The sequence below is a fragment of the Trichogramma pretiosum genome, unplaced genomic scaffold, assembly GCF_000599845.2.
Source record: "Trichogramma pretiosum strain Unisexual culture from Peru unplaced genomic scaffold, Tpre_2.0 scaffold62, whole genome shotgun sequence".
In the NCBI taxonomy this organism is placed as follows: domain Eukaryota; kingdom Metazoa; phylum Arthropoda; class Insecta; order Hymenoptera; family Trichogrammatidae; genus Trichogramma; species Trichogramma pretiosum.
In genome coordinates, this window is record NW_019641674.1 from 330,604 (window position 1) to 345,579 (window position 14,976).

Below are 14,976 nucleotides of genomic sequence, written 5' to 3' on the forward strand. Positions count from 1 at the left end.
CGCTGGTATGAAAACTATCTTCATAGTTCTACCTAAACATTAATATATTATTTAATATTTCTAATTATAGCTATACTATATTTATAATAGTTTTCAATAATTATAATTCTATTACTTATCTTCTAATTGAGAACGACCTATGGGTTCCCGATACGAAGTCCTGACCATTCATGGTCCGAAGAACTAACAGATGAAAGATTGGGCATAAAGATTTTCTTACTCATGCCTTTTGGAGTATTTAAAATATGTTCAGAGCCAAGACTAAACCAAAAATTTTAGCGTGATCCCATGCAGATATATTAATGTCCAAGCGTATTTGTGTTTGCAATAAATTAAGGCCTTCGCAATAAATTAAATTTTTTATAAAATGAATGATAGTTAAGAATTAGCCCAGATTACCTTGGACAAGCCAATCGTTCACGTAGTAGCTTGAAGTGTTCAGGTCTAGACTAGAAATGTAAAAAAAATAATTCGCAGATTGTCATTTTTTGACTTATGCCAATGTTTTTAATGAACTATTCTAGTCAATAGATAAATTTCATACTTTTCAAAGGCGCATACGTTACGCATACTTTATTTTTTTGCGATATCAGGAATTTTTTCTTTTGAGAGTGTTTGACATGCCGCAATCATTTGAAAATTTTCTTTATTTCTTCATTCCCTTTCACCACCTACTCATTTTCTTCAATTAAATGCATTCAATAAAAGTTGGTGGCACGTGTTTGTAAAACATTCATAAACTCGTATGTCGTACTCCAAGCGCAAAGTCCGCCTCAATTTTTGGAAAATCTTCCTCATTTATAATTAAAACAATTGTTTAGCGTTTATTTTGAAGTGTAATGCTTTATATGTACTCAATCTTTTTTCCGTAGAAACTTGAGCAGAAAAACATATTTTTAATATTAAGAAAATTAAAATTTTGTTTGTTTGATGGGTTTTTATATAAATTCTCGTCTTCACATTAATCGACAAAACATATTTATCATAAGCGGCAGCTGTATTTAATTTTTTAACAGTTGCCAGTCGTGTTACAATTGCGTGACCCCTACTCTTCGCAGTTTGCACCGTCCGCTTGTCGCACTCGCTAGTCGCTTCAGCTTGCCATGCACGCAGCAGTCGGCAGTCGCGCCCGTCCCGTGTCATATTGCTAGGTGTACGATGCGTATACTCCGCACACTTAAGTTATTTTTTGTTTGTTTTTAGTTATTTTTTACTGAATGGATGATTAAATTTATTCTCCGAAAATTTCTTAAGCTTTGTGTTTTTTGTATGAAACTACAAAACTTAGTACTTTTAGATGATTTCCCTCTTACAATAAAAGTCATCAAATGAAAAGAAATTCCAAAACATATTTTGATACATTGTTATAATTTGAGGTTAGTTGAAAATTATTATTCATCAATATTGTCAAAAAAGTTAGAGATCCTAACTCTAGGTAAAAATAAGAAAGTTCAAACACTTTTTCCAGAATGTTACAGTTACAACAGTAACAGTACAACCATTGAAGAATTAGTGTTTTTAGACATTTCAGATTTTGCCAAAACAGTATTTTGATCATTACCAACTAAGACCATGACTTCAATAATCAAGTTACATGCCATTTCTGGGGCATTAGATGAATCGCCCCCTTGCTACATCTTACAGGTGGATGAGTTACGTATTTTGTTAGATTGTGGATGGGATGAAAAGTTTGATCAAGAAATGATAAAAGAGTTGAAGAGGTACAATATAAAATTTATTCAAAAAAAAAGTCAAGAGATTTTTTTATTTTAAATTGATTTATTTACTTGAAAACTTTTTCAGACATGTTCATACAATTGATGCAGTTTTGTTGTCATATCCAGATCCATTACATCTAGGAGCTTTACCTTATTTAGTGGGTAAATGTGGTTTAAGCTGTCCAATATATGCTACTATACCTGTTTACAAAATGGGTCAAATGTTTATGTATGATGTTTATCAGGTTTGTAAATTTTTTTTTCAAAAATTTCATGAAGTAATAGTACTAAAATGGTTTTTATTACAGTCTCGACATAATACAGAAGATTTCACTTTATTTACTTTGGATGATGTTGATGCAGCATTCGATAAAATTGTGCAACTAAAATATAATCAAAGTATCTCTATGAAAGGTAAAGGGTATGGTGTAACCTTAACGCCATTGCCTGCTGGACATATGATTGGTGGTACTATTTGGAAAATCGTCAAAGTTGGGGAAGAAGATATTATATATGCAGTTGATTTTAATCATAAAAAAGAAAGACATTTAAATGGTTGTGAGTTAGAGAGATTGCAAAGACCATCATTATTAATTACTGACAGTTTCAATGCTACATATCAGCAAGCTAGACGGCGAGCAAGAGATGAAAAATTAATGAGTGAGTAAAAAATTTAATTTATATGTTATTAAAGATCTTGGTTAATTTTTAACTTTATTTTATGATTATAGCCAATATATTACAAACCTTACGAGGAGGAGGAAATGTTTTAGTTGGGGTTGATACAGCTGGTAGAGTATTAGAATTAGCACATATGTTGGACCAATTGTGGCGTAATAAAGAGTCAGGTTTACTAGCGTATTCTTTAGCATTATTAAATAATGTTAGCTACAATGTTGTTGAATTTGCCAAATCACAAATTGAGTGGATGAGTGATAAACTCATGAAAAGTTTTGAGGGAGCAAGAAATAATCCTTTTCAATTTAAACACCTGCAGTTATGTCATAGTATGACAGAATTGAACCAAGTCCCAAGCCCAAAGGTTGTATTAGCTAGTACACCAGATATGGAATGTGGTTTCTCACGAGAACTTTTTTTGCAATGGTGTGGTAATCCACAAAATAGTATTATAATAACCAGCAGATCATCACCAGGAACTTTGGCTAGAGACCTTATAGAAAATGGAGGAAATAGAAATTTAACAATTGAAATAAAGAAAAAAGTAAAATTAGAAGGTTTAGAATTGGAAGAATACCAAAAAAAAGAGAAACTTAGACTAGAACAACAAAAGCAAGAAAAAATGTTAGTTTTTTTACTGAATAATAAAATTTAATTTGTTGAATGATTAATTAAATTCCTTATTTTTTACAGGGAGATTGATGATATGTCTTCTGAATCTGAAGATGAAATCGATGTTGGTGGAAAGGGAAAGCATGACTTATTAGTTAAACAAGAACATAAACCTGGATTTTTCAAACAAAATAAAAAATTATATCCAATGTTTCCTTTTGTTGAAGAAAAAATTAAATTTGATGATTATGGAGAAATAATTAAGTAAGTTTTTTTTTTCTAAAATCTCTGTATTTAGTTGCTTACATGAAGAAATATTAATTTTATTGCAAATGAAGACCTGAGGACTACAAAGTAGCTGATGCTCCAGCCGAGGGTGAAGATAATAAAGAAAATTTTGAATCCAAGACAGAGGATCAGTTTCATCATCCTGAAAATGCAAGTGATGTTCCTACCAAATGTGTAACAACTTCACGTTCAATTGCTGTTAATGCTTCAGTAACGTATATCGATTTCGAAGGTCGATCTGATGGTGAATCACTGCAAAAAATACTCATACAATTACGACCTAGGCGAGTTATTTTGGTAAGAGGGTCTCAAAAAGATTCAGACAAGATGGCTCAAAAAGCTCAATTAGCTGGTGCACGTGTATTCATTCCCACTAAAGGAGAAACTATGGATGTTACTACGGAAACTCACATTTATCAAGTAATATTATTTTGTGATTTATAAAATCTATTATGAAAAAAAAATAATGCATTAATCGACTGTGACTTGTCTAGGTGCGCTTAACTGATGCTTTAGTCAGCAGCCTGAAGTTTTCTCGAGGAAAGAGTGATACAGAACTTGCTTGGGTTGATGCTGCAATAACTGCACGCACCAAAGTTCGGAGAGATGTAGTGCCTGATACAGAAAATGAAGACCCCGTGGACGAATCTGAAAATATTCTTACTCTTGAACCATTGCCTTTGAGCGAGGTAACATTTTTCATATATTATAAGAGTTTTATGTGCCAAAAAAAAGAAGATAATAATAATAATAATAATAATAATAATAATAGTAAAATGCCAAATTATAATTATTTATTCTGTAGATTCCAGGCCATGAAACAGCATTTATCAATGAATTAAAACTCTCCGATTTTAAACAGATATTAAGCAAATCTAATATGAATTCTGAGTTCAGTGGTGGGGTTTTATGGTGTTGCAATAATACTATTGCAGTGAGAAGAGTGAGTATAAACATTAAATTTTAGTTAAATTATTATTAATTTTGTTAAAAACTTTTTTAGCACGAAGCTGGCAAAATTATTATGGAAGGCTGTCTTTCAGAAGAGTATTATAAAGTGAGGGAATTATTATATGAACAATATGCAATTGTGTGAATAGTATTAAAACAGTTTGTTGTGTCATGTGTATATATTTACAATAAATTTTAAACATAATTTTGCATGCACCTATTTGATAATTGTGATTGATTGTAAGATGTGTACTTTATAATAATAGATCATAATATAGTATAAACATTTTAGTTTTATATGTTGATATAGTTTAAAAAAAAAAGGATTTTTTGGCCTGTGTATGAATTGTGCCAAATTTTAACTTGAAGAATTAAAATTAGTTACACAGCTTTAATGCAATAAGCCAATTAGGAGGCTATTCGCCACAGGTTAAAAATATTACTTTTATACATACTTCCGTAATGAAATCAAGTGATCTTGATTTGTAAAAAATAAGAATTACAAAATGTAATTATGTATATTCAAGAAAATAAATATGAAATTGTATTGAGTAACTGCAATAAACAATTTGGAATTTGAAAGAAACACATCTTTATTGATTACTTTTTTGTTTACACTATTCGCAACTTTTGTAACTTGAAAAACCAAAAAAAAAATGCCAAATCAACTCATGCACGTTTGCTGGAATAATTGTAGCTCCCAATTTTCTCATTCACATAACAACACGTGTTTGGTAGTGTTTAAAGCTACACATCAAATCTTTAACGAAAAATTAACCAATGGCGTAAAAGCTGACGACACTTGAAGCAATGTAACTCACACACACCCATCACATGCACACATGATTCATGAGAAACCAGCAAGCCGGCGAAATGTGTCACATGCGTGAATGGAAGCATAGCACTCGGTCTATCCTTACCATTTAAATTTCAGCTCCATGATGATGTGAACAGACTAAGTCTGCATTGTACATAGTATCAATTTTTGAGCTGGTAAAAGATAGTGACACTTTTTTATTAAAGAAAATAAACTATTTTAACAAAATAATAGTTGCATTTAATATTTCAAACTAATTTTAATCATTGATGTATCCGAATTTTTATTTTTCTCAGTTGAGAAAGTTTTTGCAGAAGCATGTTCTTCTTTTACTGTGAGCAAATCACTTCATACTGAATTAAATATAGGACCTAGAAAGCAGTACATAAAATAAAAACAGGAAGAGAGAGAGAGAGAGCGAGTGTGTGAGCGACTGCGAATTGCAGGTGGTTTTTTTCTGGTATATTGGCATTATTAGATAAACTGTGCATTACCAAACCGTAGAATCATTCGAGATGGCAAAATTTACACTCAATTCTAATTTTATTTATTGCGTAAATTATGTGTTATTTAGTTGAGATTAAAATGTATGTATCTGTAACATGAATACTAAGTTGAAGGAATAATTTCAATTTACACAAAAATAAACAAAATTTCAAAGGCTTTAATTTATGTTTTACGATACTCAAAAGTGTTTTAGCGAATTTTTGTTCGTAGGCAATCATTAACTTTTATTTATCTCGTGGGGGTAACTTATGAGGTAAACTTAATGTATGTCGTATTCCATCTTGCAGTTGTGACGAAGAAAAAACTGTGCGATTTTTCAAATCAAAATTATATTCATAATGAACGCAAAAATGTTGAATAATTTATTTTGATTTTTTCTCATTGCTGAAGCAATGTTTAAATAAATAATACATTGATTGATTATGAAGAGCTCTATGAATCAAATTATTTTAGATTGATAAGATGAGAAAAAACGTTATTTTCTCACTTCTTATATTTAAAAAGATGTTAGCAGCACAAAGTTTCTAGTTAACGCTGCATTCGTACCTCGTACTTATTGAAATTCTTAGGTATATAGGTACATCGTACGAGGCTTATACACTATGATGGGTAACTCGAATAAAGAGAGGGTATTTTCTATACACTTGGGAACATCTGTTCTGCAAGTTGTATATTCATGCAGCTGAGAACCGGAGTATAAGAAAGAAAAATTTAACAAAGAAACCCTCGTATACAGTGCATTCCCCTCTTACTTCGCATTTAAGTTGACTGTAAAATCTTTAAGAAATATGTACGATTGGAACTTTAAGATTTTTCGCAGCTCAATTTCATCTAAAATTTTATATTCCAATTTAAAAATCGGAAGTTTTTTGTTACGCATAAAAAGACATCATCGATGTAGCTTGGATTAAGAATATCCTCGTGATTTAATTTATAATTGTAGTAAGTTTTTTTTTTGCTTACGTGTGAGTTTTTCTCTCGCTTGAATCGAATTGTAGATAAATCTAGCCTTGATATGTTTGAAATGTTTTACTGCTCATGCTGAATCGAGTATCTAAGACTTATAAATGGTAGATAACAAAAAATTGACGTAGATAACAATAGAGTAAAAAATTCTATGTGATCTCATTATAAAAGCTGCATCACAAGTGATGTACATGAATACATTTCCAATTCGGAGGAGTTAAGCGATGCTGCCAATATCATACAACAACCCCACGCCAAGGGAAATTATCCACTGCAATAGTTTTCCACTTGCAAATAAGATCATGCAAGAGACATAGGCATATCAGTGATTGAAACATAGGTGGGCCATACCTAGGTGCTCAAGTGCTCGCAGACATACTGCAAAGGCACGAAACAAAGACCTGTTGGTAGAGCATGGGGTGGGTATACAAGTAGTTGTCCGGTTAGATATTTTACAACAAGCTTGATACACGGTAGGATGTGCGTACGGTGCAGAGTTAAAATAAAACGAAGCGTCTACAAGGGATCAGTAATGTTGAAACAAAAGTCTGCGAAAACACGAGTGAATGACTGAACGAACTCGGAGGCTAGTATAGTTTCGGAGCAGCGCGCGCATATTAGGCGCATTGCCGGCAACTTCAGCAGCAGCAGCAGTAGCAGCCACCGGCGGCGGCGGCGGTGAATTGGCGAGGAGAGCGCCGGTTGCGCTAAAGATCCGGCTCGACTTTCTGCACAGCCAACGGCTTCAGTCGTGTGCTGTGCTTGCGACTCGTGGGAGCTAACTGTTACCGTAGCCGTCATCGTCGTTGTCATCGTCGCTTTTTTCCTTCACTTCATATTTTATACCACTGTCACCTTTGTGCTCTCTCTCTTTTCGTTTTTGCTACGAAATTGTCGAGGCTGCAGTGAGTGTGTGCAAGTGGTACTGCTACAGCTCCAAAATCTTATTTGCTCCCGCTCATTCCATTCATTCCAATTTACTTCGAGTATCCAAATCGCGAACCCTTACCATACTGCAAGCAGTCCACTAGTCCGATCGAAATCGCCTGACAGAATTCGTTGCAAAGATGGCCGGTGAGAAGCGCAACGCGACCGAAGCAGAGGAAACACTCCGCCAGGAAACCGCTATCCTGCTCGATATCGAAGGAACTACTTCCAGCATCAGCTTTGTCAAGGTCAGTAGACTTTTGCAAACTTTTCGTCCCTGACGAATGCGACGATTTTGATGAACCCCAATAGGCTAATGAATTAATGAGTGCGCCAAACAGATATCAGACCATCGGCTGTGCGTCAGGTCTCTTATCTGCATAAGCTCGCAGTATACGGTACACAGCAAAGGTCATAACACTCGGCTACGTACCTTGCATTTAGTGCGATATGCTGCACCGAATCGCACAAAATTTGCCACAATACCTTCGATAGTATCGATGCTATGAGCCGAAACAGGATGCGCTAAACAGCCTCGTAGATCCAGGGGGTTGCAACTTTACTGTACTGAATTGCCGCATAAGCACGGCTGCTTTAGCCTTTCAAGTGGAGAGGGGGCCTGACCCTATACATTCTCATAACTAATGCTCTGGGTCTTCGTCGTTTATTCTTTTAGTTAAGAGATGGCAATGCCGGTATACCGTTCAAGCTAGTCGGCGATGCTCCTTTTCCTGCTTCTCTTCCTGCTCTTGTTTCAACCATCGAATTATTTTTTTCTACGAGGCGTGAGATTTCTTTGAATGATCGTTAATTGAACTTTTTAGAAAAATGCTGAGAATCATTAATAAATAGCCAGCATATTTTCCTACAAACTATCGTAATCAAATTATAAATATTTCAGCTTCTTCAAAAGAACTACAAGTGCTTTTATTTTAAGCAATAATAGACCGGGATATGATGACAAATTAGTTATAACAACTTTTTAACTTATGCCTCTTGGAGTATTTAAATTATGTTCAGAGACAAGACTAAACCTAAAATTTTGGCGTGATTTTGCGTGATTTGGCGTGTAAATATAAATGGCATATTTGTTTTTGCAATGAATTTCATACTTTTTAAAGGCATAAATTAAAAAATGAATATCTTCGAATTATTTTTTTTTTGCACTGCCAGCTTAGATCTGTAGAATTAAGGCTACTACGTGCACTTATGCCTTGTCGTAGGTAAGCTGAACTAATATTCAACAATCATTCTATAAAAAAGCATAATTCAAAAAAAATTATCCAAGAACTTAATTTATTGCAAACGCAAATACGCCTGGATATCGAGGAGCGTGTGCCACGCTCCCTCTGGCAAGTATGGCAGGAACTAAGTGACGACACGCGCTACTCATATGCAGCGAAGAAATTTCCATCAATTTTCTTTTTATATCTACATGAGATTACGCTAATATTAGGTAATACTAGGTTTAAATAATAATTTAAATAATAAGCTAATATTAGGTTTAGTCTTGCCTCTCAACATACATTAAGTATTCCGAGAAGCATGAGTTAAAAAATTGTCATACCCAATATGTCATCATATCCCATATAAATAAATAAAAAGAGCCAACTAATTTCAAAGAGGATATAAGATCACTAATTTATCATAGAACGTGGATAATCTAGCAAGTTTAGATTTCGATGTAGCTTTATTTTAAGTATGAAGATTTGAATGGATTTTTTTTCTTTCAATCTCAATTTTTTGTGTTTAGCAAATTTCTATCTATACAAAGCAGCCTGAAAGTAGTTAAAAATTAATTTTTTTAGTTTGTTAAAATTTACAATCTCATCAAACGGTAATCATGATCATTTTTTAAACAGGGCGTGACTCGAATATTTGACTCATTTTTTCATCCGAAAATAAACAAAAATTATTTGTGTCAAGTATGCATTTATTGAAAACAAACATCAAAGATGAAATATTTTTATGCTATATCGGTGATTATAAAAAGAAAAAAAATTATTGTGTCCTGGCGTGCACAGGCCGTTAGCTATTTCATTATTAACAAAAAAAATTGACATTTCATTTATAAGCCACAAGCTTATAATTCAAATTTATAGGCAGTACATATATAATTTGCCTTTTTTTTAATCATCCATCGACATTAGGATGTCTGTTATTTCCCGACTTGTTCATATTGACTCTGCTCCATTTAGATGTCTTATTCTACTAAAAAATGAGAAAGCAGGTAAACAAAGAGGGAAAAGATGGATTTAGGATGTCCATTAAAAATCTTAAAGTTTACAGTAATAATAGTAAAATTATCATCAATTGCCCCGTGTTTTATGTAATAAAATTAAATCTTATCATCAATTGAAATAAAAGGGCACAAGTCAGATGTTTAAATTTTCTTTATTTTCACGACGTTTCGGTCACTTTCGTGACCTTCTTCCGGTAAACTGTCAGTTAATAAAATTGATCAATCTATCAATATCGAACAATACGGAAGTATAAAGAAAATTTAAACATCTGACTTGGCCCTTTTATTTCAATTGATGACAAGATTAAATTTCTTGAAGTTTACATTTATTTCAATGGTGACCTTGAATTGGATTTTGAAGATAACCTCAAAACTACAGCAATCCAAAAGTCGATTTTATCTTTGTTTAAACTGAAATTGAGCTTTAACAATGATACGTACCCTTATAGGATTTTATTTATAGAATATTGATTTTTTCGTTTTAGCCGCAAGCCCGAAAAGGTTAGCTTTGGCGGGGGGAGGAGGGGGAGGTCTTGAAACCAGTTATTTCACTCGATCGATGAGTGATACATAAAAATTTTATAATTGGAAAACACGCAAAACATTTTTTAATTATTTACAAATATCTATAATTTTTATATAAATAAAACTTTAAAAAACTTACCCTTATATAATAAAACTGTTTTGAATGTTATAGGACACTCTATTTCCTTACATCCGTGAATGCCTGAAAAAACACGTCGATGAAAAATGGGACAGTGAGGAATTCAAAGACGATTTCATGAAATTGAATGCTCAGGTAAATATAAAACCGACAAATACACTCGGCAACAAAATTATCGCAACAAAAAAATTCATCGAAATTTTGTCGATTTTCAAATGCTTCCATCTTGGGCCAGATTTATCGTATCGACACGAGTCAATATCGAGTTACCAGTAGTATTTGAGCACGACACTAAAAATTACTGAAAAAAATTGACTGTTTGAACGTGTACCAGTACCACAGTAATTTTTCTATCGAAATCTAACATACACCATCGCAAAGTACTCTTTTCAACGAGTAATTTAAAAAAAAAAGACCTCTCTACGATTTTTTTAACGCCCTGTAGGTCGTTTTGAAGATACCATTTAAAGTACGTAAATTCCCTCGTTTAGCTGAAATCAAGACGATTTTCTGGGCATTTTGCGTACACAAATCGTACTACAGGGCGTTTAAAAAATCTTATGGAAGTCTTTTTTTTTAAATTACTCGTTGAAAAGAGTACTTTGCGATGGTGTATGTTAGATTTCGATAGAAAAATTATTGTGGTATTGGTACACGTTCAAACAGTCAATTTTTTTCAGTAATTTTTAGTGTCGCGCTCAAAATTTACTGGTCACTCGACATTAACTCGAATCTTATCTTAATGTATATGGATTCAAAGAGGACAAAATTTCCAAGAAATTAAAAAAAAGCGTGTCGATACGATAAATCTAGCCCAAGATAGAAGCATTTGAAAATCGACAAAATTCCGATGAATTTTTTTGATGCGATAATTTTGTTGCCGAGTGTAGGTAATTCAATTTTTAAAACTGATATTTTATAATATTTTTGTAAATGTATTAATTTTCAGGCTAAAGAAGATGAGCAAAATAAGGTTGACGGTTTTGTATCTATTAAAGAGGGTACTGAAGAGGAAGCCAAAGAATCCTTAATTAAAAATGTACTATGGCAAATGGACAATGATCGTAAAACGGAAGCCTTGAAGCAATTGCAAGGGAATATATGGAAAGCTGCACATAAATCAATTAAAGGACAGTAAGTAAAACAAAAAAAAGACGCGTACTAATAACTCATCAAAATTAATTTTCTGAAAGAATAAATGCAATGACGTAAATTTTTCAATGTTGTACAGTATGTGTCGTTCAAGTCAGTAATGCTTTAAAATGTATACACATATATTATTTCTGTCGCGAAACCGAATTAAACGACACGCACTGAACATCTAATGAACGAATGGATTCGTATTCAGAATTGTTTTGAACAAAATTGATTTATTAAATCATACCGGTATCAAGGTTTTTTTTATTGTTTAATATATATCTATCTTATTATTTTCAGCGTTTATGATGATGTGCCAAAAGCTTTTGAAGAATGGACCAAAGCTGGTAAAAAACTTTATATTTATTCAAGTGGTAGTGTGCAAGCTCAAAAGTTACTGTTCGGAGACTCCACGCATGGTGATTTATTGAAGGTTGGTAACGGCGTTTTTAGAATAATTTTGTGGAGCCTATATGTAAGAATGAAATTTTATGATGTGTTTTATGTATTTCCATTAAACTATTTTTCAAAGTGTTTCTTTGAATATCTTCAACGATGTAAAGATATCTATGAAAAAAAGTTTGATGTTAAATTTCCACACAGGTGTTAGATTACCTTAACCCATTAACGCGCAAAAGTGCAATTTGGTGCATGAATTTTCCATTTAAAAATAATCATGTATAAAGTTAAAATATTTTCTTGAAAATCCGTACCCAGGGTTTTTTGGGTATGTTTTTTCAGAATTCAGTGTTATTTTTGCGATAAATAAACATTATCATCGTTTATTTTGCGATTAAAAAGAAAAAACGTGATTTTTTGACTTGAAATTTTTTTTCAAAGTCGATTTTCTACCTCGCGCTGCGTTCAGAGGCTTCCCATAACACCAACAATCGTGTAATTTTTCTCTGAACCTTCAAGAAACAGGTTGCTGCGATTTTTATCTAGCCTCTATATTTCTAAAATGGCGGATGTATACCGAGCAGCGATATAAAAATATCCTCATTTTTTACTCGTGTCTTTTCGTGTCTTCTACTCTAGATAATACGTGTCTTTTCTATTGCTAAAAAAAAACACTTTTAAACTCGTTTATATTGAAGACTACACTTTTATTTATTTTTTTCTTTTTTTTCTTCTACCTGTCAAGTCCCATGTAAGTGTATCAAGGGAAGTCAAGTGTATGCATTTCCCGATATTTTGAGCCACATTCTGATTCCCACTATTATTATTATTATAAAAAATTAAGGTCACTTAAATAAAAAATTTCAAGTTTTAGATTTAAAAAAAAGACGTTTATTTACAGTTCATCAATGGTCACTTTGATACTAGTATTGGTCCAAAACAAGAAGCTGACAGTTATAAAAAAATTTTAGAAAAAATTAATTGCAAGGCATCTGAAGTACTGTTTTTGACTGATGCAGTAAAAGGTTAAAGATTAATAATTTTTAAAAAAATTTTTTACCAAACCATCATCAATCAACAATTATTCTCGTTTACAGAAGCTGAAGCTGCCATAACTGCGGGTTTGTCAGTAGTGATAGTCGTTCGTAAAGGAAATGTAGAATTAACTGACGAGGAAATGGAAAAATTTAAATCCATAGAATCTTTTGATGAAATATCTTTCGAACTGGGCAATAAGCGACCAAAAATAGAAAATGAATCTACAGTTCAACTTGAACAAAAAATTGAAAGTATTGATGGAGTTGAAAAAAAGGATGATACAAAAAAAAATTTTGATTCAACTTTAAAGTCTGATGAAGCTATGGATACGACAGAAGGAACAGCAATGGAGGATTCTGCAATTATAACTGATAACATCGCAAGAAATCAAAATGAAGAATTAAAAGAAAAAATGAGTGAAGAAGTTGTGGAGAAAATGAATATTGATAGCGCTGTTGAAATTAAAGAAACTCCCGTTGAAAAAAAATTAGAAAATGGAGGCGATGAAAAAGAAAATGCCAAATCCAAAAAAGAGGAATCAAGTGAATGTTGTGAAAAATTAACTAATGTTCAATCTGTATCCGAAAAATTAGATGCTGAAAAATCCACGGGAGAAAAAATAACCAAATTACAATCTGAAGAAGTTAATACTGAAAAAAATGTGGATATTGATAATTTACATGTTAATGAAAAATTAAATTACGACGTTAAAAAACCAGTTGATAAAGAAGAAGAAAATCAAATAATAATACCTAATGAAACTTCAGAAGAAAGTACTGAAAAAAAAACTGCAGCGGATACTGAAGAGCCAGTAAAAAAAACTGATGTTTCTTTGAAGGAAGTCTCTAATTCAAAAAAGGAATCATCTATCATAGTAGAGGTCGATGGAATCGTTAAAAAGGACTTAGCAGAAATAACTGATCTCAAAAAACCAGTTGAAGTCGAAAAGGCAGATAATAAAGCAGAGAATCAATTGAAACCCGAAATTACTTCAAATAAGATAGCAGAAGAGATTTTAGAAATTAAAGGAACTGTAACGAAAGAAGAAGCCGCAAAAACGGAAAACGAAATTACTAAAATAAATGAAAAGAACCTTGAAAGTGAAGGTAAAAAGAAGCTTAACGGAACAACAACGAATGGTGATGTTACGAAAATTGACGATAAAAACGGTGTATGTGGTAAGACAGAAGTAGTTGAAACCGATGAAGCGATCAAATTGAAAAAATCTGTGGCTGATGGCGCTGGCGAACCAGAAATCGTTAATCATTCAATTGTCGCTGCCACATCATAATTTATCATTCAAACTACAAGTATTTGAACATTATTTCATTCTTTATAAGTATCTTAATGAATATATAAGTGCAAGTGATATATGCACAATTTCACAACAACAGAATTTTTAAGCGAACGATCTAATAGCTTCAAAAATAATGGCATTCGACGAAGAAGTACTTTATAATCAAATCAAGGGTTTTGTAATTTAAATGAAAATTTCATTATTTGCATACTAATATTTTTTTCAATTTAATAACAAAACAAATTATGATTTAAATATTTTCGGAGTTAGCTAAAAATTAATATTTCAATGCAGTTTTCTGCAACTTTTACTAAATATTTTTCAAAAAAGTTTTATGGTGCCCTTAGAAGCATCAATATAAAGAACACCAAAAAGCCTTTCGGAGAAATAATCAGTAGAAGTTCCTAAGAACCGATTGCATTTTTTGGTTGGTTGCTCTGGATATTATTTGAAAATTGCATCGACCCAATATTTTCATAATGACGATTTATTAGTAATTCATAATTTGCACTTTTATTCGTTAGGTTTCTAATACTCAATTACTCTCAATAGAAATTTATATTTTTTACTTTGAATCACATTGATACAAGATTTACTCTTACATCTTTCAAAATTCAAACTTCTCATCGAACATAAAAATCTGATGTAGATTGTAATTTTATCGATTTTCGTCAATGGAATACGAAAAGCTTGAAAACCGAGTGTATCAATTTTTCTTGATCCGTTTACTTATCC

At 32.3% G+C, this 14,976-nt stretch overlaps 2 protein-coding genes across 5 annotated transcripts; both read left to right on the top strand.

Annotated features, from left to right (window-relative positions):
- The first annotated feature begins 1,128 nt into the window (after positions 1–1,128).
- On the top strand, positions 1,129–4,833 carry LOC106659433 (probable cleavage and polyadenylation specificity factor subunit 2). 4 transcript variants are annotated; one of them, XM_023460593.1, is made up of 10 exons: positions 1,129–1,376; positions 1,451–1,721; positions 1,804–1,963; positions 2,027–2,378; positions 2,450–3,020; positions 3,090–3,272; positions 3,347–3,716; positions 3,791–3,985; positions 4,102–4,239; positions 4,300–4,833. In XM_023460593.1, the coding sequence occupies exons 2-10, from the start codon at positions 1,573–1,575 to the stop codon at positions 4,390–4,392; spliced, it is 2,211 nt and encodes a 736-aa protein (XP_023316361.1). In that variant the 5' UTR covers positions 1,129–1,376; positions 1,451–1,572; the 3' UTR covers positions 4,393–4,833. The 4 variants fall into 4 exon arrangements, with proteins under 4 accessions (XP_023316361.1, XP_014237486.1, XP_014237503.1 ...); XM_014382000.2 differs by having other exon boundaries at positions 1,469–1,721; XM_014382017.2 differs by having other exon boundaries at positions 1,514–1,721.
- Positions 4,834–7,283: 2,450 nt separating this feature from the next.
- LOC106659727 (enolase-phosphatase E1) lies at positions 7,284–14,492 on the top strand. The gene is made up of 6 exons (XM_014382409.2): positions 7,284–7,712; positions 10,404–10,505; positions 11,320–11,504; positions 11,808–11,940; positions 12,808–12,931; positions 13,004–14,492. The coding sequence occupies exons 1-6, from the start codon at positions 7,605–7,607 to the stop codon at positions 14,233–14,235; spliced, it is 1,884 nt and encodes a 627-aa protein (XP_014237895.1). The 5' UTR covers positions 7,284–7,604; the 3' UTR covers positions 14,236–14,492.
- The last annotated feature ends 484 nt before the right edge of the window (positions 14,493–14,976 follow it).